General features: G+C 40.7%; 3 protein-coding genes across 13 annotated transcripts in view; 1 reads left to right on the top strand and 2 right to left on the bottom strand.

Moving 5' to 3' along the window:
- The window catches only part of LOC133843235 (protein javelin), a 29,874-nt gene extending 21,732 nt beyond the window's left edge, over window positions 1–8,142 (top strand). The window contains exons 4-6 of one of the 3 annotated variants that reach the window (XM_062276678.1): window positions 1,654–5,317; window positions 5,483–5,732; window positions 6,879–8,142. In XM_062276678.1, coding sequence (XP_062132662.1) covers window positions 1,654–5,317; window positions 5,483–5,732; window positions 6,879–7,903 — 4,939 coding nt within the window. In that variant the 3' untranslated portion in view covers window positions 7,904–8,142. Of the gene's footprint in view, window positions 1–1,653; window positions 5,318–5,482; window positions 5,733–5,790; window positions 5,910–6,878 lie in introns of those variants that run through there. The other 2 variants (XM_062276679.1, XM_062276680.1) reach the window with 2 other exon arrangements.
- LOC133843238 (calcium uniporter protein, mitochondrial) overlaps window positions 1–23,107 on the bottom strand; it is a 55,067-nt gene extending 31,960 nt beyond the window's left edge. Inside the window, exons 1-4 of one of the 9 annotated variants that reach the window (XM_062276687.1) lie at window positions 22,953–23,107; window positions 21,992–22,248; window positions 9,473–9,563; window positions 8,915–9,325 (exon numbers count right to left, since the gene is read on the bottom strand). In XM_062276687.1, the coding sequence (XP_062132671.1) occupies window positions 8,915–9,325; window positions 9,473–9,563; window positions 21,992–22,117 (628 nt within the window). In that variant the 5' untranslated portion in view covers window positions 22,118–22,248; window positions 22,953–23,107. The other 8 variants (XM_062276686.1, XM_062276685.1, XM_062276684.1 and 5 more) reach the window with 8 other exon arrangements.
- Window positions 23,108–23,689: 582 nt separating this feature from the next.
- The window catches only part of LOC133843548 (bifunctional heparan sulfate N-deacetylase/N-sulfotransferase), a 74,161-nt gene continuing 72,377 nt past the window's right edge, over window positions 23,690–25,473 (bottom strand). The window contains exon 6 of the mRNA XM_062277148.1: window positions 23,690–25,172. Within this exon, the coding sequence (XP_062133132.1) occupies window positions 25,070–25,172 (103 nt within the window). The 3' untranslated portion in view covers window positions 23,690–25,069. The remainder of the gene's footprint in view (window positions 25,173–25,473) is intronic.

The following is a 25,473-nucleotide window of genomic DNA, read 5'->3' as shown; positions in this document are numbered from 1 at the left end:
TTAACGTCAAATGAATACATTAATTTGCAAACAAGAAAAACTTCTCTCAGTCAACTCCATTGACTTGCTAAAAACTTTCAGAATTAAGCTGACACTTAGCATTATTTGTCTTTCGTTGGACGTGTCATCTTTAAATAATCGTAAATTTGTTCTTTAGCAAACTATGCAACAAAAACAATTTTACGTTTAATACGAGAAAAACTTCTCTTTAGCAAATTTACCTAGCACTATTTCAAATCCATTCTCTTAAAAAAAAATTTATTAAAAACACAATTAATCAGTAATACTCCACGAATTGTCTGTCGTTTTGTCAAGTAATTTGTTTGACGTGTCACTTTAAAATAATCATCTATTTGTTCTCTAGCAAACTCGACGTTATGTCAAGTATTTTGTTTGATGTGTCATCAGAAAATAATCGTAAATTTTGTTCTCCAGCTGAGAAAAACTTCTCTTAAGCAAATCTACCTATCACTACATCAATTCCATTCGCTTTCAAAGATAGTTTCATTATAAATACAATTAATCTAGCAAGGTTCAGTAATATTCCACAAATTGTCTGTCGTTTTGTCAAGTATTTTATTTAACGTGTCATCTCACAAATAATCGTTAATTTTTTCCCATTTAACTGGCACATGAGAAGCGAACGTTTCTCGTCGATGCCATGAGAACTCAATTATCAATTGAGTAACTCTCATTATAATTGCACTTTATAATTGTACTTATAGAGTAAAGCAGTAGTTAAAGTCTGTTGTGTTGTCTAGTGTAGTCACAGAGCTGCAAGTCACATCACGCATACGCCGCATAGTCCAAGTCAATTTATTTGACGGCGTCTTTTCAGTTGTTACGCGACGCTCAACAGGTTGACTCTGTGTGTTTTTGTGGTCGATTTATCGGTTTGTCGGTCGTCGATTGCCAATGGCCAATTGTGTGCTGTCATTTGGGGTAATTATTATTGCTGCAGTCTGCATTTCAGCGACCACAAAACTGCGTTTAATGTGCGTGGCAAAAGTAGCAGCCATTGTTTGGTGTGTGTTTTAGTATTGCATAACTGATATGTGCTAATTGTGTGCGGAAAAAAAATTTTTTCGCATAACTTTCAGTGTGAGCTTAGCCAAACTTTTGAGTGCCACATGATGCGCATCCTTTTTCTGATTTATGGTGCATTGCAAAAGCTTTTAGCCAGTGACAAGCGAACGTCACACACATCGCGTCCTGGCAATGACAGCTCTGACAGCGGATGCTACGCGACGCGACTCAAGCAGCAGCTTAACATCGCCCCCTCGACTGTCGTTTAATTTGCCGCAAATCGTTGCGACAAAAGTGCAACGTGAGCTGAGGTCTTAGCCCGGGGTTGTGTTCTGGCTACGCTAAATGTGTCGTCGTAATGACAGATTAGTTAAGGGCCGTGACTTCCTCTCCACATCAATCTGCCTGCAGCTATTAAAAGCAAATGTATTTAAGTCAAGTTGCAGTCGAAGCTTTGTCCCTTTGCCAGCACGTGATTCAGTTGTTTGGTTGCGTGAGTCAATGTCAATGCAATTACTAGATGAAGGCCGAAATCAGTTGAGCTTGGCAATAACTTTAAACCGACAAATGCAAAACAATGCTGTCATCATTGTAATCACAATTGTATTGCTCTTCTGCTCTCCACAGACTGCACAACAAACAACAGCAGCTACAACAACATCAGCAGCCGAGTGAGCAGCCAGACGCCGACGCACAGAGTCACAGCAGCGGCGCAACCACTTGCGATTCACATCAGCAGCAACAGTTGCTGAAGCAGCAACAGCAAAAGCAGCGACAGCGACAACAGCAGCAACAGCGCGGCGAGGCACGCGACTTTGATGTCTACTACGATAATTTGAAACGCTTGGACGCCTTGGCATTGGGTCTCAGCGAGCAGCTGCATCCGTGGCACAACGACAAGAGCGATCTCGAGAGTCTCAATTCGGACTATTTCAAGAATTCCCTACATCAGAATCACGCCGATCAATTGCAGCCGTCTTCTCTTGAATTTGAAGCCCTTGAGCAAGCAGTAACATTGCTCAGCGAGCGACCACGAATTTATCAATCGCGTCGCCAGCAACAGCAGCAGCATCGATTGCATCATCATTGTCATCAGCGGCACATTGATTTAGGTGGCGAATCCTGTCCCGAGCACAGTCAGAGCAGCGTCTTTCCAGAGACTACGACGAGCAACAGCAACTCAGACGATCAGACAGACAGTCCCTCGTTATCCGAGCAGGAATACGATCTAACACACATTGAACAGATCTTTCAGCAGGGCGAAAACGGTGAGGTTGAGGAATGCTACGAGCTGATTAGCTTGACGACCACAACACGCACACGCTTTGAGAGCAGCGAGGAAGAAGGCAACGAGCGAGAGTTGCAGCAACAACAGCAAGAGGAAGAGGAACAGAGCTTGACCACACCCACAGACACAACAGCAGCCAGCGATAGCGATGGCACTTTAAAACGCGGACACAGTGAACAGCTGGACAAACTCATTGCCTACGACTCGGTTTATTTGTCGTCCGAGGACAGTTCCGAGTGCACGTTGATTGGCGAGAGTTGCGAGTCCTTTGAGCAGCGCACAAGTCTCAGCACCGAGTGCGAAGAGGGACGCAGCTTGCTACACATTTCCATTGAGGACACGGTCTACGAACCGCAACCCAAGCAGCACAAGAAGCAAGAGCAAGAGGAGCAGCAAGCGAAACCGCAGCTAGAAACACAAATCTTTACACAGATACTAAAGATTGAACAGCCGGCAACCATTACATCGAGCACGGCGAGCAAACCTCGGATATTGAGTGTGGTCGAAAAGCGCAAGCAGCAGGAACTAAAGCAGCAGCCAGTTGCAACTGCAGTTCCGCCGGAACTGAAACGCCAGGCCACCGATACGTTTGTGGTTACGTCGACGCACAAATCGAATCTGATTGAGAATCAGTATCATAGTTTGCCGGATGTGAACATTGGCGTTAGCCTGAAAGTTTGCGAGAGCATCGACAAGGAGCTGCGGACATCGTACAATCTGCAGCGGCAACAACAGCGCAAGGAATCAAAGCGACAGAAGGCAACGACCGAGCATAGCCAAAATCAGGTGGTGACCCGAGCGGAGACTTACGATTCGATACGACGCTTTGGGCGGGCTCATCAGAAGGCCAGGCAAATTGAGTACGAGCACGAGGAGCGCGAAAGGCAGCGCGAGAAGGAAGCGTCCACTCAGGAGGCGGAAAAGGAAACGACGACAAAACCAGCAAAGGAAGCTAACAAGGTCGAAGTCAAGCAAGCGATATTCCCCGCACCCATTGAAGTGGAAGTGCGAGTTGAACAGGAGAAGGAGGAAGAGGACGAGGACGAGGAGGAGTTGCCTTTGCCACCACCACCTCCACCTTTAACAGAGGCAGAGGACAACGACAACGACAACGACGATAAGGATAATCTGTCGGTGTCAATTTCGTTGGCCGAACAGCCCAAGGAAGCGCCCCACATTGAGGTGGCGAACTTTAGCAAGCTAATCGAGCGACGCGCCCAAGAGATAAGACAACGCAAGGAGCAAACCGAACAGCAGCAGCCAGAGCAACAGCAGCAGCAATCCTTTCGCATTATTGTCACCGACGCACAGAACAATATCATTGCAACCGAGGCTATTCAAGAGGAAACCAAACCAAGCGTTAACTGCACTCCTCAACCGCCCGCAGTTGCATCTACTCATTCGCATTCCCAACGCTCTTTGCGTCGCTCGAGCAGCACCGCAAGTGGCAAACCACCCGAACGTCGTGTGCTAAGTGCTGGCGCACCAATTTATAAGGCACGACCCATCAAAGTGTTGGCCACGTCCGAGAAGATGTCACGTCCCCAGATTCTGCATGTCGTCGACAGCAGCAGCAGCAACAATGGCCACGACCCAACTGCCAACGGCAGCCTAAGACGTCGCAGCAGCGCTCGCAGCATTGCGAGTACAGTGAGCAACGCCGGAGGTGAGGTGGCCATTGAGTACCTACAAAAAGTGGATGCCGTCAAATGCTATTGGAACAAACTTGCGGCGGGCAGCGAGCCAAGTGAACCGAGTAAGCCGCAAACAATTGAAGACTCAGCTGCGAGGTTGCACTTTCAGTTGGGTGACCGCGTCACTGAAAAGTCAACACCAACTGCAACAAACTCGTCGGCAGATTATTGCAGCATCATGCCACCGTCCATAGAGATTGTAGAGCTGGGGGATGGCGCACAGAAGGCCACAATTGTGAGTGCTGCACCGGACGGTGATGATGATGACGATGAGGATGCAGCGCAATTTGATCACATACGCTACAAGGTGCTCAAGTCGCAGCAGCTGATCCGAAGCAACATTCTCACAGCGCGCAACAAGAAGGAGGCACAATTCGATGGTCTAATACAGTATCTGCAGGATTACAGTTTCCAAGAACTGCTGAGCAACAACAATGTGGTCATCGTGGAGCCAGTGCGAACCAAGATTGAGCGACCACTCACAGTGGGAGGCACAACTTCAGGTCCAACTGCCAAACCTCCGAAGTTGGTCAAACAACAAACGACGTCGGCGAAGAAGCCGCGACAGCGACAAATTGGCGGCGCAGCAGCCAAGAGGCATTTCTTCTATCAACCTGTGCGGGTTAATCGCGAACTGTACGAGGATGAGCTACCCGATCCAGATACGGTGCGCAATGTGCGTCGCTTCTTCGAGCAGCATGTGCTGCCCACTCCGGGCCAAGGCATCCTGGTGCAATCGCAGCAAAAGTTTGGCGGCTCCGCCTGCCAATTGAGTCCGAAAACCCGAAGAGCACGCGGCTATCGCTATCTCACAATCGATACGAGCTACGGCGCTGGTGGGGAGGAGCAACCCAAGGGCATGGAACTGCTCGAGGAGCACAAGGTAAAGCAGCACTGGGACAATGCGAGTCTATCGAGTGGCATCTCCAGCGGTGATTTATCCTCGCCCTGCGGCGAATGTCACCTCCGAGAACCGGAAGCCATGGCCAAGGAGACGCCGCTGATGGCCTGCAAGGGTGTCCATGTGCTGGACGTCGTAAGGCGACACAATAGCAATGCGGCCAATGCCAAGGCGAGGGCTGGCAAGCTGGCCAGTCGACGCACCTGGTGTGTGGGAGGAGGCGGTGGGGCTGCTGGCGATAGTCGCTATCGTCAGATTTACGAGCAGGCGAAACTCGAAGCGGAAGCTCAGGAGGAGGAGGAGGAGCAGCGGGAAGATAATCAACACAATGGCGATGGTGATGATGATGGCGAGGAGTATGACGATGATGTCGAGACGGACATGTGCGAGTCCTATTATGTGAGCAATGTAAGTAGAAGCAGCAGCAGCAGCTGAAGTATTCTGCCTGCAGGCAACAAGGCAACTGCTGCGTGTGGCTTTATGGACCATTAAGGACTTTTGATGGCAGCACATTAAGCTCGCTGACCACGACACAACGTCGACGCATACTAACATCCCTTTCTTATCCTGCAGGATGTGCTGGCCAAAATACGCGAATGCGGCTCCACGGTCACCTACTATGGCGGACGCGTCCTAGAGCGAGGACTGCCAACAGCAGCAACAGCAACTGGAGCTGGAGGACACTTGAATCCTCAGCTGTTGAATGGATGTGGAGAGAATGCTGCTGCCACACGCACACGCTCTCGAGTGCGTCAAATTGAGGCATGCAACGAGTGCATTGAACAGCAGCAGCATCAGGATCAGCAACAGGACTCTTATCAAGGTGAGTGTCAACTAAACTGTTCAAGCATTTTATTATTATTAAAGCATGTGTTTTTAAGGCTTTCTTTTGGTTGTTATATTTACACTATTCGCAAGCGTCTTCTTGTTTTTCTTTAACTCGCACTTCAATCAGCTTTAAATTTTGCAAATTCTGCTGCTTTAATATATGAATTTTGTCAAAAGCAACGAATTTATTGCTAACTGAATTTATTTTAGCCATTAAAGTGCATCATATTCTGAATGTATTGAATTTACTGCAGCGAATTTATTGCTAAATGAACTTAACTTAGTCATTAAATAAAAACCTGTTCATGTTTGCTGGCACCATTAATACAATTAAATGTTCATTAAATAAAAAAAAAAACAATTGTTTGCATCACAAATAAATAAAGTTGATTGAGAGCAAAAATTAGCATGTTTACATTAAACTATTTGATTTGTTTTGTTGCACCATTTTTCGATAATATTTGTTAAGCAAATTAAATTACGCAATTCATGTCATTTTGATTCTACAGCATAATTTGCACAGATGGCATTTAATATTAAATCAGAAATCTGCAATATTTTTGATTCTAAAAAAATCTCCTTTAAAATTATGCAAAAACAATTACATTAATTGCACGAAATTTCATTACAAACCCATCCAAATTGATGCTACACATTTAAAATCAATCAAATCAAAATTAAGTAAATTTAAATTAAAAATTTGTATATCATTTTTGATTTTTCGAAACCAATGTTCTTTTCCATCAAAATAATTGAATTAATAGAGCTAATTTTATTGAACAATATTCAATCAGAAAATGTTCTTAGACATTTTGTTGAATATTTTGAGAGTCAATTAAATTACGCAATTTATGCAAATGCTTTTGATGCTACAAACGTCGACACCAAAATTTGTATGAAATAATTGCACAAAATTTCATTAATTAAATCATAAAAAATGATGCGTTAAATTTATTATTTAATCATAAAATGTTTTTAGACATTTTGCACACTGGCAATTAATTTCCTACAAAATTATTGATCGAGTTATGCATATGGCAAATGACATTATTAATTTTGTATGCGAGTCAAACGTAACATAAAAATGCAATTAAAATTGAATGTTTGATTGGCTGTCTGACATCTGTCTCCATATTTACAGGTATTAAATTCAAATTGGTCAAATCGAACAGCTGCAGCAGTCGCTTGGAGCTGGCGGGCACCGAAGAGGAGGAGGCAAACACAATGGAGGATGATAACACTGAGGTGGTGCGAAAGATGGTTCATCACTTTGAGTGCAATCGGCCAACGATGATGGCCGATGGCCAGGCGAATGTGACCATCAACAGTCAAAGCACTGCGAGCAAAAAGGAAATGCTGGAGGGGACAACGTCAGTCCGACGACAAGTGACAGTAAATAATCACATAAACATGACGCCGCAGGAGTGTGAGCGGTTGCCTAATGGGCTGGATAAGCAGACGCAGTTAGAAAGAGATGAAGAGGCAGCAACAGCAACATATCAGAGTCAGGCCATGAACATACGCCTAGATTTAAGTGCGGGGCGTGGCAGTGATAAGCCCAACAATAACAGCAAAGTATGTCGCAATCGAAATGTGGATTTAGCCTACACGCTGGCAAAGCCATCACGACAGCAGCAGCAACAGCAGCCAGTCATTGGCAATCCAGGCACGCCTCTGGGCAATCAGAAATTGACAAAACAATACAATGATGCACAGGATGATGAGGCAGCAGTCGTAGTAGGAGCAGAACATGTCAAGCCATGTCAGCAGGAAGTCATTGGTCGTGAACAAATCATTGTGCCCATTGAGATTCATCAGAACCAAACACAAACGCAAATACAAACACAAGCACATGGACAGGAGCGTCGATTGAGCAATGCAAGCAGCAGTGCATCGATTGTGGACAAGACTGTGGTGCGACATTATGTGGCAAATGACAAAAGCATCTATGAACGACGCAAATACGATGAGATTGAGTTCGAGGAATTCGAGATATACGATCCAGCCAAAGAGCAAGAACGTCTAGAGCAGGAGCAGCAGCAGCAACAGCAGCAACAGGAGCAACATCAACCACAGACATTCCAGGCACAGGATGGTGTCAACTCATTGAGCCGACGACAGACAAACGATGGCGAACTCTACGATAGCCTCGACGATAGAATGTGAAGACATGCAAATAAACAAGCAACGACTCTTTTGGGTGTTGGGGTAAAACAATAATAAGAGCCTAAGCTAATCTATTTCCAAATATCCCCCCACATTATACATACGACATGTAAGCCCCCTACTTAGCTTTACTGGTAAAGCCAAAACAAAGAACTATCCAAATAATATTATACATATATATATTTTGAGCTCAATTTTGTACACATTGTAAGTTAAACACAACTAAATAAATATAACATTTATTTAATGAGCTGCGGCAGCTGTGTGCAAATTATTCATACAACTAAAAGTTGCAAACTCGATGGAGCACTCGCTAATTATACATAAAATTGTGGTTGCACAGCAGAAGTGTGGGGAAAATTAGATAATTGCAGCCATTAATTACGAATGATAGTAAACTAATCTGCTAATAGCAAATTTAAGTTATGACAAGCAGTAAAATTTAGCTAACGCCTAGAAGTAGGCAATAGAATTTGTGAATTATCAAGTTGTACTTTACAGAAAACTTAAAGATTAAGTTAGAAATCGCTTTCAGGTTTAATCGAAATTGCAGTAATTAATTACGAATGATATCAAGCTAATCTATTTATGCAAATTAAATATAACCGACGCCTAGAAGTAGGCAATATAAATTGTGTATCATAAACTGAGATTTAACTGACGCCCAGAAGTAGGCAACAGAAATTGTGAATTATCAAGTTGCGCTTTATTTACAGAGTAGTTGAATCAATTTTAAAACTGCTTCCGGTTTTAATCGAAATCTCATTGCAATCTCTTAATTCATTTTTCTGTTTGTGCATATCTGGTTTATACTCTTTCGCATCCCATGCTAAGCTACTTCTTACCGGAAGTTTCATTTTTCTTAATTTTATCATCGCTACGTTTCATCCAATTGAATAGACTCCACGACGATTTCCTTTTCACTCCTGGCTTTGCTACTGACTCTGTTATGTAGGTAATATAAATGACAGTTCCCAAACTTAATGCTAAACTGCAGCTTATGTTACTCACTACGCGTTTCGGATTTTTGCTTTTTCTCAACTTTCACGGATCCGTCTGGCTTTTGAGTCGCATTCGTCGCTTCCTTTGCAGGCGGCGCTGCAACATTTGGATTCAATTTCTGCTCAGCTTTCATTTTCATTTCTATTCTTTGTTTCTCCCTTTCCAATTCCAGTTCCATCTGTTTTCTATGTGCCTCGTATTTGGCGAGCATTTGTTTGTGCTTCTGATTTGTTCGGAACTTCGCCACTCTGATGGCGACTTCATCGCCAAGTCTATGCGCGATTTCCATATGCTGGTAAGATTTCTTTGGAAGTTTACTATCATTTGGATACTCCCACACGACTTTAACTTCAGTCTCTGGCTGTTGTGGCTGTTGCTGCTGCTGCTTCTTCTGTGTCGTCTCGTCACCCTGCGAGACCTCTGCGATGGAAACAGTAGCTCAAAATGATTTGTTTTCGACCCCCAACTGCTTATGCTAACAAGTCGTGAGACTCTTGACTCTCAATCAATTTTCACATTAAAGTCAAATATTTACAAAATAAATATTTAAGGTTTTCAGTCTCTTACCACTCAGCGATGACGGCGACGTTCCCTTTTTGTGCTTCTCCTGCTTTTTCCCCTCATCATCCGACTGCGATGACGATGAGAAATTTCTGTGCTGTAAAGATAGAAGAGAAAGAGAGAGAGATAGATAGAAGATAAAAAGTGAGTATGAGCGAATGAGATGGTTAAATTAACATTAATGACTCCATTTTGGCTTATTGATTGTGGCTTAAATTGGCCATAGATCTTTTGACTGCCAAAAGCACTCGGCGGTAATATAACGTAAATATTTATGTAAGCCTCATCCAAACGCAGGAGGAGGATTACATCAATCTCTCTATGTGTGTGTGTGTGTAGCTAGCTGTCCTTTCGGCTTGTCGGAACATCTTTTGGTGTGTGCCCTTGCCTTGCATGCTTCAACCGCTCCTAATTAAGTTAAAATGCTCCCCAGCGAAATCACGTGCTTCCCATAACGAAACGAGGAGAAAGTGAACGAGGCATGGGACACACACACACACACACACACACACACACAACACACGAAAGCCACAAAATGTAGCAACATCATGCGTTACCTTACCATCCATGCCTTATTATATATGATATGAGCATAGCATGAGTAAATTGCCATAGAACCAACTCAACCACCTGCCACTCGCATTTGCCGCACATTTCACGCCCAGTTTTGCTTTTTCTCAACTTCTCAACTTTTATACATATATTCGTAATTTTCTTCATTCTTTTCGTTATTTTTTTCATTTTATTTTTATTTTTATTTTAACGTCCAACGTTACGTATGAGCAATCACACGCACCACACAAACCTCGAAACTGAAAAGTTTCCTTTTCTCTTCACTTCTTTTTTTTTATTATTCGAATTCAGCTGGGAGAAACGCAAAATAAAATCGAAAGTCGAACTCCGCAACTGTTTACCTTGTCATTTCCCCATACTTCGTAGAAGATGAACTCACAAGTTCTTCTTATACTTGGGGAACCGGAGAATGGCAGTCAAGGAAATTGTTATAAGAACTCATAAGGAAGAGATTATGAAGCCTGCTAAGAATTTCAATAAGTGTGTCGCTGCCTGGCTGCGCAATAAAATCAGAGACAGAAAGAGAACGAAGTATTTTATTTATTTCTATTTAACTTTTAAATTGGAATTGGTAAACATTTTCAAAACTCAATTATTTATTTACAAGTTTGGCTAACTGGTTGAACAGCCCTCTTGAAAAATCTACCTCACTCTCTCTCTCTCTCACTCTTACTCTCACTCTCACTCTTTGATTGGATTTTGCGCTCAGCTTCAATCAAGCGTTTCAATAATTCAACAAACTTGCAATTTTCAGGGTCTCTCGCTAGTTGAGTAATTGAAATTTAAATAGCAAATAAATGAGGAATCGGTCGATTGGGCAACCTGCTGCAGGCACACACAACCGGACTATATAATACAAGTATAACATTTTGTAACCCTTCTTTCTACGCTGTTGCACAACCCCAATTACTAACACATAAATCATAAATCATATTCATGTTTATTCCTTTTGTTGCCGTGGGAATTGTGTGAATTGTGTGATTCGTGATTTGTGATTGCTGTTTGCACTCGAATGAATCATCGAGAGGGTCATCAGAGAGCAGCGATGGGCTTGACAAATTGACAGATTGTTGTGACAACTAGTGTCTGTATTAAATAAATGACAGGCATGAAAAATGTTAGAAAGGTGCCGGCGATGATAAGAAAAGAAAAACCACAACCAAATGCTAGAATTGCTAATAAAATTCAGAACTTGGCAAATTGAGTTGGCCAAAAGCTGTCAACCAGCATCAAGAGCCAAAAACTCTCTGGGCAAGGGCATAAATTTAACAAGCTCAATCAAAAACAAACAAACAAACAAGCGACAGCAGATACAGCTTTCGTTTACAATCCAGTTCACTTTTTGTCGTCGTGTTTTAAGTCTTCAAAAGTTTTTTTCCTTTTTTTTTTACGATCAGCCACAAGTAAATTGAAATCACGGCCACAGCGCTGTCGACAACGCGTCGGATCGGCTCAGCTTATGGCTTTAAATGAAAATGGGGGAAACGCAAACCGGAAACGAGAAATGAAAATGTTGTTTCATAAATTACACCTGCTGCCGCCGCACACAGCACGGCAAACACGACAAACACGGACTACGGACTCGACACGATGTGCCACGGCACTTGCTCAAAGTTAATTTGTGTTCTGGGGCAACTTTAAAGGGCAACCAGCACAAAAGTCATCGCAAGTCACAATTTGCGTTGGGGCGTTGTCATTTTCTTCTCTGAGCCATGCGACATGTTGCAGGAATCGCTTCATAATATGAAGAGCAACAACAACGGCGCCAACAACAATGCCACGTGCCGCCTTACCACTTGAAATGGCACAATTCGAGCCTAAGCAAGCTAAGCACAGGCAAACAACGCACAGAAAAACCAAAACCCACTCGACACAGCCGCGCTGACAAAAGAGCCTTCTCTACTTTGGTGGGGGTGAATAGGAGAGGAAGCTTTAGGGGGTAGAAGGGGACGCAATGAGATACTGAGCTGCCAAGCAGCCTAGACAATAACAATAAACAGTGTAAGTGTAGTAAACGTGCTGGTACATTCATAGTTCTCGCTCCCCTTTGCTACGCTTTTTCCCCAAATCTATTTCGCCTCAATTCAGGCGAAATCAATGCGAAGCGTTCTATCGAGTCGTAAAGTAGAACTAAGGCTGTGTATTCTAGCTATAAATTAAAGAAAAGTAATGTTTTACTTATAAGGTTGTTCAATTGGGCGAATGTTTTAAGTGCAACTTAAAAGTTGTTCTTAAAAAAGTGTTGCATACTTTTAGGCATCCAACTAAAATCATCAAAATTTATTTATCATATGTTTATGTTTAATATGTTTTATAAAAACTGAGAAATATTTCTTGTTTTTAATTTATATAATTAGAATTAAAAAAAGAAGTTTCTTGATTTCTGGTTATGCCAAAAAAAATACAACCTTTCTTTTTGTTGTTCACTTAAATTCCTTTAAACTGTTAAACTTTTAACTCTCTCTTTGAATCTATCATTAAATCGCATTATCTTTATTCTTCGTAGATAGTATTAACACTAATTCAAGTATGTATTATATATATCAACATTGTGAAATGTACTTGATATATGTATAAATCGCTTCAAATAATGTTGCTCCACTAAATTCCCATTTATTATAAGAAAGCAATTCTTTCTTGATATAAATTACAAATTTCTACCTCTACCCTTAGCGAATTCTAGTGAAATTAGCATAGATTCCGTTGCTTGGAACACACTTGCTGTACAGATTGTAGGCTGAGTCTCGGAATAGAGCCATACAACAATGTTTGCTGAGCTCGCTGCCCTCCCTTAACTTAACTGTTGCCTTGCAACCGTCGTCTACTCTGATGACTCTGCTTTCTGCTATTCGTCTCGTCTCGTCTACTCTCTACTCGGCTTTCCTTTCATTGTCCTGGCAATGGCTACAAGAGTCGCGTGTCAAGTGTCGCATGCTGGGAACTCAGCCAAGTGAACCCTTTCATGCAACTACTATTATTGTAGCTTGTTGGTTGTTGAGGCAGTTAACGCTTTTGATTGACGCTGAATGTGTAATTAAGGTAAACACATGTGTGTGAGATGGATGATGAATGAAATGGCAATGCTTTTTTAATGCTCCAATGTCTGAGTGAGTGTGTGACGTGCAAGGCTATCAACACATTTGCCAATAAAGCGTAATTGAACTTTTAAGCTTGCCTTTATGTGGGATAAAACAGAAAACAGACACACAGGCAGCATAAAAAACGCACACCATAAAAAATTCACAGCGTAAATGTCATAATACGTATACGCAATTCTCTTTTTTTGCTCCACCAATATCTTTATCTCTCTCCCCAACCCCCCCTTTCACATCTGGTCTAACATTATTTATGATTGTGACGGCGTCGTATGATTCATAGCAACGAGATTATCAAAGAAAACCGCATTCCACGTTTAAAAACATTTGACATCGGAGCTTAGTAAATAAACAATATTTAACTTATAGTATATGTTTAACAAATACGAAATGCTATCGATATGCGAAGAAAAAACTAATAAATTAGTCGCATTGAACATTTAAAAACTGTTCAAATCAGAGCTTAGTAAGTAAATATACTATATTTAAAATATATGTAAGTGTGTTTAGCGAGAAATGCTATCAATGTAATTCTATAAATAAAAAAAAACTCAGCGGTAAAATAACTAATAAATTGGCCGCAAGAGCATTGGAAGCGACGTTCATAAACAGTTGAAATCAGAGCTTAGTAAATAAATATACTATATTTGACTTATAGTATATGTTTAGCAGTTGAGAAATGCTATCGATATAGTTCTAAAAATAAAAAGGAAAACACAGCGAGGAAAAAAACCAATAAATTAGTGGCATGAGCATTAAAAGAGACGTTTATAAACAGTTGAAATCACAGTTTAGTAAATAAATATACTATATTTGACATATAATATATGTTTAGCAAGTGAGAAATGCTATCGATATAGTTCTATAAATAATAGAGAAGAAAACTTATAAAATAGCCCCATGAACAATAGACGAGATTATGAAAGAAAACGATTAACAACAGTTGAAATCAGAACTTAGTAAAGTGTATAATATACTATACATAGCTTATAGTACATGTTTAGCATGTGAGAAATGCTATCGATATGGTTCTATAAATAAAAAAAAAACTAATAAATTATCCGCATTAACATTAGACGAGATTATCAAGGAAAACGTTTAATAACAGTTAAAATCAGAGCTTAGTAAGTAAATATACTATATTTGAAATATAGTATGTTTTTAGCTAGTGAGAAATGCTATCGATATAGTTCTATAAATAAAAGAGAAGAAAACTCACAAAATAGCCCCATGAACAATAGACGAGATTACGAAAGAAAACGATTAACAACAGTTGAAATCAGAACTTTAGTAAAGTGTATAATATTTTATAGGACTATAAATAAAAAAAAAAAACTAATAAATTATCCGCATTAACATTAGACGAGATTATCAATGAATAACAGTTGAAATCAGAGCTCAGTAAGTAAATATACTATATTTGAAATATAGTATATGTTTAGCAAGCAAGAAATGCTATCGATATAGTTCTATAAATAAAAAAAGGAAACAGCAAAAAAAAACTAATAAATTAGCCGCATGAACATTAGACTGTTGTTTTTTTTTATTTGTTCTGTTCACTTGGCAAAGAGTAAATAGAAATGCTGTTCAAAAAATAAACATTTATATAGTGGGAGAGCAGGTAGATGAGAAGAAGAAAAATCGACCAAGCTGAAGATTATCAAAAAGAATATCAACGAAATGTTTTCGCAGAAGCCGAAAAGAACGCTGGCAAATACGAAAAGCAGACAGACTAAAATTAGTATGCGAAATATGTATAAGAACACACACTCGCACACACACACACACACACACACATTTGAACAGACAGCACAGTTGTCGAAACGATATTAATGTAGAGAGAGACAGAAGATAGCTGTACTAGATAAATGAAATGGATTTTTGAGAGCACAAATCACAAGGCAACGAGAACGAGCAAAGCAAGTGCAAAGCATTTGTACAATTTGTCGCCCCGTCATAATTCACAAGAAAAGCGATAAAAACATTCGAGCAAGAGCGTTGGGGGTTGGGCCAACATTTGACTGTCTGTTTTACGGGTTATAAACATGGCCAACATTATGCCAGCCATCTGCATATAATCGCACCCAAAAGCAACTGCTATTTCTAGTCGCTATCTCTCTCTCTCATTATCAACTCTCTCAGCGATGTCTGCGTCTAACACTATGTCTAAGGCTTATATGGCTTTATGGCCCATATTTCGGGTGTGTTGACCTCAGGAACCGAAATGCATGTCGTGGGAATTATGCGACGACGCATTTAACCAAAACACATTTGAATTATTGCCTTAATGTGGCAACGAGGCGTATGTGTACTCACCGACTAGACGTGTTGCATATACGCCGCGTTGTACGCGCGCGCGCACACACATGTTTATTGTCAATTTTTGGTTGCCAAAAGGCAAATAATTTGCCTAGGTAAGAGCGGGAAGCCCACTCTTAATTGAAAATGCAAGTTAATTAAAGCGTAATTGAAGACGAGACGCGGAAATGGGGCACGAAGGAGTGGAAGGGAGGAGCAAGGGTTGCACGCGCACTAAAAGGAATTCCATGCTAGTAGAGCGGCAAATGTCAATATCAGTTTGTAGTTGGCTTTCATGGGCGCCAGCTGTAAACTTAAACTACACTTAAAAGCGGTCTGGTCTGCGCACTTAACACCTTATGCTCAATGCTCAACACTCACACTCAGTCGACAATTTAAACACTCTCTGAGCGTAAATGAGGAGGAGCGGTCGTAAAACGTAAGCCAGCAATTATATAAAGCACTCGTAATGAATGCCACATTAAACTATAAACTGTTGATGAAAACTTGCAACACACTCCTTGCTATCAATATGGTCCACCCGCTCTTGTTGCTCTTGCTGCTGGGAATAGGCAACATAAAAAGCAGCTTAAAGTCAAACATTGAAACATTTTTATATGCATAAAATAATTCACTTTGCACATTAAAGAAGACAGCAGCAGAAGCAGCAGCAGTAAAGAAAAAAATGTGCCAAGTGGGAAAGTGCAGGACAATGAAAGACCACGAAAGGAAAGCAAGCTGCCAACGCCTAGAAAATCTGCACGAAAAATATGTTCGGCTTTATGCCCCCACTCCACGAAAAGAGAATAGGGAAAAGTGCCACTTACATATTGCCAGCCATATACCATATCCCTTTTGGCAGCGCGATAAAGTCTCTTCGTATGTCTTTGTGTGGCACACAAAGTATGGAAGAACATGTCTGTGCATTTCTCTTGAGGCACGAGCGATTTTAATTTGCTTACAATTAGATAGAATGGCATTAGGCAAACTCTGGACCTTGGGGGCCTCAACACACACAAAAAACGAGAGAACACAAATAGAAGTGCGCCAAGGACACGCCCCAAAAAACCCCAAAAGACAGGCAACGGCGCGTGATTATTAACAGCAGGCGATAAAAATATAAAAAAAAGAAAGATAAAATACAAGAGCAAGAGCAAAGGCAAGTAAAAGAAGCAATGCCTGTCATCTCCTGCTCTTCCGGAGCTAAGTGGCCCACAAGCTGTGCTGTCGACTAAAAGGACATGCAAACGACATAATTCAGGAACATTTTAGTCATAAACAAGCTGAGAGACCTAAATGTGGCATTAGCCACGAGGCGCGCTTGCAACGCATTGCAAATACTCTCCACAACTAAGCTGGATAATCTACAGATGGATGGAATAATAAAACGACTTTACTCTCTGTCTATTTCTCTGCTTATCATTCAAGTGCAGTTCGCATTATCTGAGGCCACTTGAAACGGAATATTTGTGTGACATTAGTTTCACTTCAATTATGATAACAATGTTTATCAGTTGAAATCTAATTTTAGGTGTGGCTCTGATAACAAATATTGCCGAAAAAAGCAAATAAAATAATCTGCATAAAATACGCAATAAATAATTTAATGCTAATTAGGGCAACCATGAAAAACCAGTTAACACCCCGTTTAGGGTCTTCTTCTTTGTGTATCCAACGGAATGCAAAATCAAAGGCAACGCCTGGACAATTTATGTAGCTCATTTTGTGGCAAGTTACTTTGGAAGTGAAAAATTTGCATATAATAGCAAAATTTGCACTGTCGGGGCAGGGACCGAGCAGCTGACACTTCTTGTCCTGGGACAACACAACACAATAGAAGGGAGAGGTGAGTCTTAGACACGTTCTGAATTATTAACAGGCTTTTTTATGCAGTTAACTTGGGACTTTTCGTCCCCACTCTAACCTCTGCCCCTTTGTTGCCCTTTTTGTTGCCTAGACCTTTTAAATTCCCCCAGAAAATTTATGCAAAAGATTTTGTTTAGAGCGTAAATAGGAGTGTAGATCCCTCTCGCATAGCACTTACAATCCAAATATTTGCCATATAAATTACAAGTCGAAAACTGTTTGGGCGGGGTGTAACTGTTTGCTGTTGCTTCTTGTTGTTTGCCCAAGGCATTATCACCAAGCGAACCAATAAATTGACTTTAAATCTCAGTCGAAAGTTCAGCCCAGATGTTGCGAGCCCATTTACCAATTGCGATAAATTATGCTGCCTCGCATTGAAATGTTTTATGGCAAGCTCTCAATTCAATTGCCACCCCGATTTAATGAAGCAGAACACAAGACAATTGTCAGCGTAATGCATTAAAAATTCAAAACTTGCCGACACTGATAACACACAGTTATCAATTATTCGTTAACAGTTAACAGCTGATAAGTGAAACCGGCAAAACAACGCCGCGAGTGAGAAAAACAATTGAAAGTGGTTTACAGTTTAGCAAGCACTGCTTGAAAATTGAATTTCAGTTACTCGTGCTACAATTACATTTAGCTGCAACATGTGCTTTTATGGCAGCACTTGTTCGAGGGCGTTGCAACACGTTGTTGTTGTCGATTTAAACGCGAAGTCAATAGCACGCAATGGCAAAGCAATTGAGCTGCTGACGCTAAACTGAAATGGCACACTCGACAGAGAGACACGACCACGCATGCCACACGCCGCTTGCCACACGCCACAGGCCACAGTCCACAGATACAAACGTATCTGACAGATACATAAATATAATAACGAGCATTACACGAACTTTACCAATATAACGATGCAACTTAATGAGCTCCCTCACCTGTCACAACTTTCCTGACACATCCTCCCTCCCTCCCTCTCGCCCAGTTCTTTGCTTTCTTCATAAGATTCATTAACATTAATTAGACGCGAAAGTATCTCCCTCTCTTTCTTCCCGTATCTCCCTCTCTATCTCCTACATATGCAAATGTTTTTGCGCTAGCTTCCTACGTATTTTCAAGCTAGATGAAAGATTTCGGTGGCCTGATAAATGTGGGAAAACGTGCACAAGTTTCCAAAGCCAAAAGCATTCGAAGGCATGATGCCCAGGAGAGCTTCGCTCTCTCTCTCTCTCTCTCTATCTGGCGTAGAAGAGGTTTTCGGGGGTGTTGTCTAGCTCGTATAATATGCAGATTTGCTGCGGTTGCTGTTTGTGAACGAGTTAAGCCAAAAGCTTTTTGTGGCTGTTCCAGCCCTGCTTCGTCGTCTTCTTCTTCTTCTTCTTATGCTTTAAGTTTGCCCATTAAACGCACATTTTTGCTGATCTGAACAATGGCAAAAAAGTCGCTTTCTGCTTGGGATTATGAAAAGTTGTTGCCAACTGTAGACAAGCATCTGCCTTAATTGGCCAGTGAAGCTCAAAAGCGCAAAGAGCACACACCAAAAGCTTCAGCTTAAGCAAACTTAACTCTGTTAAAGATAATAACTAAACGAGTGATTGCTTGTAAACAAACAAGTGTGCCCGACTGTAAAATGCTTGTCAACAACATGGCGGAAATGAAAAGTATTAAGTGTGGCCAAAGCTGCAACAAAATTACTTTTTGAAAGATTGTTGTGCGGTCAAAAATAATATATTATTGATATATTTAATTAGTACACATATTAAATATAATGTCAAAAGAATATTTAAGAACTACAAAAATATATATTAAGAATAATTATTTTAAAAGATTGTTTATTAAACATTAATGATAAGATTCACTTTGATTTTAAAAATTTTAAAACTAAAAAAAAGGAATCTACTTTGAACATTATATTTAATATTATTAGATACTTGAATTATTTTTCCGATTCAACTCATTTTAAAATCCCACAAAACTATCATACTCCTTTCCCCCATAAGTACCAGGTAAAATACCTAATTGAGCAAGACTTAATGTTTGCAGCTATTCTAGCATAAAAGACAAAATTAGCTGAAGTGTAAATTGAAATCATTCAAATTTCCAATTTACTTTGATAACCAGGCGAAGAGTGCATAGCTTAGCCGAGCTAAGCCTACAAACAAGATAGTATAGCATAGTAATTGTATAGTAACAGACATCTTGGTTGCATAATGACAAAGTCACGTTCTCCCGCTCTCTATCTCACTCACACACACACTCTCGTGCCAATCGATAGTCGGATGCATGCGATCCGATAGCTTTCCAGTGCCATTTGTTAAGCTCGCATAAATTTTAAAGTGCAATCGAAAGCTCAGCAACGAAACAGGTGCTTTTGTCAAGAATGCCATTTGCATAATGTTAATTTTGGTATCGTTGTTGTTGTTTGCACATGCTGCTCTGTGGATTTAAACGGCGGGATACGCACACACACACACACACACACACACAAAAACACACAAACTTGCGTGAATCAGTGTATAAGCCCGTGCCATAATCAAATATCAATTGCAACGGTTTTTTGTTTGCCGGCAAAGGCAAAAATTAATTTATAGCGCAGCACGAAAATAATTGTGGACCGAGGCCACGCCCCAAACTCCAGCTGAGCTGGGCAACAAAAATAAACAAAAGCTGTAACAACAACAAACAACAGTTAAAATCAACCAACAATGCATGAACCCAAAATCCATGCACAGCAAAACGGAATTGAACAGACTGCTAAACAGAAAGACGAGAGAGAGAAAGATGCTGCAGGACTGAATACATGGGAAGGGAAGGGGAAAGGGAGTCGGTCTTTGTTCTAACATACATTTTGTGTTGTGCGGCAGACCGAATGGCGCCAATAAAACTTTTTATGCCAAGCGGCGAACGCGAGAGAGAGGGAGATAGCAGACAACAGCAGAAACAGCAACAAGAACAACGACAACAAATACAAGCACAACCACAATAAACAAACATACCAATTTTGGCGAGGATGAAAATACAACTTTAGTTACAGTTAGGCACACATAAGCTTTAAGAGTGAGAGCACAAAAAAAAGTGGAGCAGGAACGTGCGTTACAAAAATTATGGCAGGCCCAGGCAGCAGCTGAGGATGCGACACACCCTGTGCCAAAACTTTTTGACTCACATGTATGCGAGAGAATGAGTGTTTCGATATGTAGCGTGCTTTTGGCAATGCAATCAATGATTTGTGTTTTTTCTTAGAACTGAACTTTTGTTGACTTTAATCAGTTGCTCAAGCAAGCTAGAGGGCGGAACTATAAAATGAGAGTGCAAAACAAATGTAAATTAAGTGGCACTGACTACAAAATAACAACGTCACGGAACTCAGCAAATAATAATAATATCTCTCGCGAATATCAAAGGGGACACGACCCTAGAACCCCACTCAGCTGATAAAACTGTTTTTTTTTTTACGACCATGCTTTGACACTTTCAGTCAACATTTTGTTTTGTCGGCTTGTAGTATTTGTTCTCGCTATCCCGCTCTTCCACTCCCTTTGTTAAATAGACAAGTGGCAAGGCAAACAAAAGTGCTCGTCCCATCTCTGTCGCCCTCTCGCTCGCACCCTTTTGCTCTGCACAAATAACGGCGAATTTAATCATTTTGTATGCAAATCGTGTTTGCCATAAAAGTACATGTTACGGGCCAGACAGACAAAACAGACAGACGGTGCAAACGACTTGTTTCTTTCTGCCTTTCTTTCATTCTCGTTTCGTTCTTTCAGTGCGTTGGCTGTTAAATGTCTCACCTGAGACGAGCAGCTGATAAACATATCACTTCTATACAAGAAGTCAAATGCAAATATGTATGGGCTTAACTGAGGGGGTCGGGGGGATGGTGGTTAAATGATTCACAGCTGAGTGCTTCAATCGAGACTTTCCACACAGTCATCGTTCCATGTGAGCCGCATCAATTAGGTGAGTGAATGTTCAGGCATACACAACTCAGCTGGTAATTCTCACTGTTCCCCCCCTCACACACATGGCCAGTCAGAGAGCTCAAAGATAAACCATTTCTGACAGCTTTTTCGGTTTGTGTTGAGTGAACGAGGCACAGCACAGGTGCTAAGCTTAAATAACACAACGAAATGAGAAACGCACACACACAAACTTCAAGAGAGCAAACTTCAAATCAAGTTTTGCACAACTCAAAGAGAGTGGAGAGCGGCTCGTCTTCTTGCTCTCACTCACTCTCCACAACACAGCAGAATAAATGCGTAAGAAACAACAACAGCTGACAGCATGTAAGAAACGACGAGCAGCATAATAGAATGTACAAATACGTAAAGTAAGTAAAAGTATGTTATATACGAAAGTGAGTGTAATATATGTGTGTTTGTTTGCTTTTTGTTCTCTTGCATAAATTTTAATAATTTAAAAAATGTGCCCACAAGCATTCAGCGAGCACACGCATGTATAACAACATACATATACATATGTATATGGTGAGATATATGTACTTAATGTTATACTTGTTTTTGTGTATATTTTTATAATTTTGATAGTCGCCGGCAGCCGGCAGCGACGTCAGCAGAGCCAGCGACAGCTGCTCCCCCGGAGCGACACGCGCTGCACATGTTCACATTTATGATTGTGATCTCTTCTCTTATGTGTATGTGTGTAATCACAGGGTGTTCTTTGCTGTACTCACCATCAGTGCAAAAGATGTTGTGACCGGCGGCGTTAGCCGCAGTCCTCCATGCCTGAAGCGACTCGCGGGTGCGCGACGCAGGAGCAGACTCGCTGTGCTCAGTATTACGGCACCGCGCCTAGACATGCTGTGGTGGCTGGGAGGGGGGGCGACGGATAGAGAGAGAACGCTTGCTTTGCAAGATCACAGTGGAGAAATAACAACAATGTTTGTGCTTGAAGCAACAGACGCACACACACGCACTCGCAACACGCACACTGCGAACAATCGAAAGAAGGATGAATGACCAATGGGCAATGAGTAATGTCCTCTCTCCCTCTCTCTCTATCACCTTTTGGGTTCGGTTCACTGTGCTTGTATTCACTGTTGTTGTTGTTGTCGCTTGTTTAACTAATTACTCAGCGTATAAAAATTAAAGACTAAGTTTACCATAATTTTGCGAGGGAAGAGAAAATTCTTTGAAAATATGAATTTGGCAATTTTGACAGCAAGACAATTACAATTTGAGAAAAAAAAACAACTGCAATTTGTATTTTGGCATTGTTTTCAAGGCAAGCTGAGCATAAAATGCAACAGTGCCACAACAGCAACAACAACAGCAATAAGAATAAGCAGCAACAAAGGCGGCGCCAAAAGGTGGAAAGACGAGAAACGCAGACAATGCGCAATGCCAAAAGCGGTAACAGAAAAAAAATAAAGTTACCGGTTTTCCTTTAATTCTGCGAAATTCACTGGCAAACAACAAAAACGCGGCACATGTTCTACACAAAACACAAACAACGTTTTTAGAACAACTTCTCAACTAATTGATAGCAGCTTGCCAATTTACCAAATTTAATTACACTCTTCTTCTTTCTTTTTAGTAGCGGCGGCTTTTCCAATCAACCTGCACTTTGCACTTGCACACTTCACTTTTTCGGATATTCCAACAATACAGAAGTCACAGCGACTTTTTTATTACCGGATAGTATGCTGGGGTGGCACGTGCTGCTTTAAATAATATTATTTAATTGTGCGGTTAAATACAATATATGTGAAAGCTTAAGCTTAACTAGTAGCCGCAACACGCTAAACGAACGCCGAACTCCGAACGCCAACCGCGCGCGTTAAAGTGTGATAACAGACTGCTGTTAAAATACAATTAGGCTGTTAGACCCCTTTTGGCGCACACGCAAGCACCCAGTTCGAAAATTCGATAACAGCTGATTTGCCTGGGATATGATTCGACAAAGGCGAATACGCTGTTGCAAGTAGCGTAATTAATCAATAACTTTTTCTACAAATCTGTGGTATTATTAACAGATAGCAGAACATATTGTCTACAAATTCGTAAACATTTCTTTAAACAAGTTTATAAAAAATGTAATTTCAACATGGCAGGTGGAGCTAACATTTGCATTGTATGAGCAAGCTGTTAACTAACAGTTTCATTAAATGGGCAGCACTTACATGCACGAGCTGCCAGATCTGATTATTTAGATATGCCAGCACTAGTAAAGACACAAACCACTGAAGTTAAAATTCAGTTAAAATGTTGTTGGCTTTTTAAATTCTAGTACAGTAACAAATAGTTCAAAGGACGCATCTAGCGCTACAGGTGTGGTATATTTGTGCCGATGTAAAGCAGTATATTTCAACATGCGGTCACGCTGATATCAGTCTGTAACGGTTTTTTCAAAAATGAAGAACACAGTGAAATCGTTTAAATTTTCGCTTTTATTATTGTCGCATTACGAATCTAAACTTGAACTAGTTTTAATATATATCCAACTATACAATATATACTATATAGAGCTTTGCTTAGTGCGTTAAACATACAACTAGAGGTTTTTCTTTTTGTATCATTTGCATTTTCATTTGTTAAGCATTTTTGTTTTGTTTACTCTAAAAACATTTATGTTACACTTAATACAAGTAGCAGCCTTAGCAATATTTATTTATACATATGCAATTAAACTAGATATTTAACATACATATATTTATAGCACTCGTAACTGCAGATCTAGAGAGAATATTTCTACAGTTTTGGCATGGATTAAAAATGTTTATAAAATATAGTATACACGAATGTTGTTGTTGCTGAAGTTGTAAAATCAAATATACAATGTATATTTAATAATAAATTTTTTTTATAAGTAGATTTCTTGTTGGTTTTTTTGTTGTTGTAGTTGAGGTAATAACGAAATGAATCAAGTCGAGTTAATTGGGCGCATAATATAATTGTAAACTGTACACATAAATTGATTCTGATTTATTTATTTATTTATTATTTTTGCAGTTTCGCGTTCTTTTTTTTTTGTTTTTGCCCCCATCTAGATCAACATTTAAACAACTAACAAAGCGCATAAAATGCATTTATTTATGCAATTATTCATGCTGCCTCTCTTTGAATTATAATGCCACACGCACACAAACATACACACACACATGCAAACACTATCATATAAGCCATTATTTACATAATACAACGCATTCACACTCACTCACACACACACATACACGCTAGTTAACTTTTTTTTTCTGCGTATTTTACAACACTCAACTGACAATTGCAGCGACATCATTAACTAACACCAACAACAACAACAACGAAGATAAACTACAACAGGATTTATCATGCACAAATCTGCTAATTATGTTTCTATTTTGTTTTTTTTTTTTTTTTTTTGTTGCCTTTGTTTTAGTATTTTTGTTGTTTTGTGTTGTTTTGCGTTTGTTCTGCTGCTGCTGCTTATCTTAGTTGTTGCTGCAGCTGCGCTGCTGACGTCGCTGCCTGTGCCTGCTGTCAACACTATTGCTGCTGCTGCCGTCGACGTCGCTGTCAGCTGCGCTGTGCACTGCTTTGCTTTGCCTAGTTTCAGGCATCGTTGCTGCCGTCGCCTCTGCTGCTGCCGCTGCCACAGCTGCTGCCTCTGCCGCTGCCGCCAATTGCAGCCAATGCAATTGTTTCCTGAGTTTTGCACGCATTTTGCGATATTTGTTGCCGCCATATCCAATTCCGTAACCAATTCCTATGCCCGTTGCACCGTCACCGCCACCTCCTCCTCCTGCTCCCCCGCCGAAGGCAAACAGCTGCTATCACGTGCCCGTGGACAAATCATCCTTCAGCCATTGTGGTATCGGTCGCGATCCGAGCTTTTTCAGCAGCTTCACCAGCGCCGTATTGTGATTCAAATAGTAGCTGCAATCGGAGAGAGTGAGATAGAAACAATTAAAGTGGCAGCAAAAAAATTGCGATAGCAACATTTGCATTTCAAATTTTCGAGCTTTGCAAAAAGTTCGCCCAAAGCGGCTTTCAACGTTGTTTGTTAGCTACCTAGCATAGCTTCTACTACTAGTGTGTTAGTCCGCTCTAATTAAATTTCGTAAGTCCGCCTAAGCTTTTTATTAGCCACCCTCCTCTCCTGACAGATTGTTTTTGTTCGTTTTCTTTTTGTAGTAATTCTGCTGCCTCGCTGAGCTTCAGAGCATTAAATCGCCAT

This window comes from Drosophila sulfurigaster, chromosome 3 (assembly GCF_023558435.1).
Source record: "Drosophila sulfurigaster albostrigata strain 15112-1811.04 chromosome 3, ASM2355843v2, whole genome shotgun sequence".
Taxonomy (NCBI): domain Eukaryota; kingdom Metazoa; phylum Arthropoda; class Insecta; order Diptera; family Drosophilidae; genus Drosophila; species Drosophila sulfurigaster.
The sequence above is the reverse complement of the archived record's forward strand: the minus strand, read 5'-3'. Positions and strand labels throughout refer to the sequence as shown.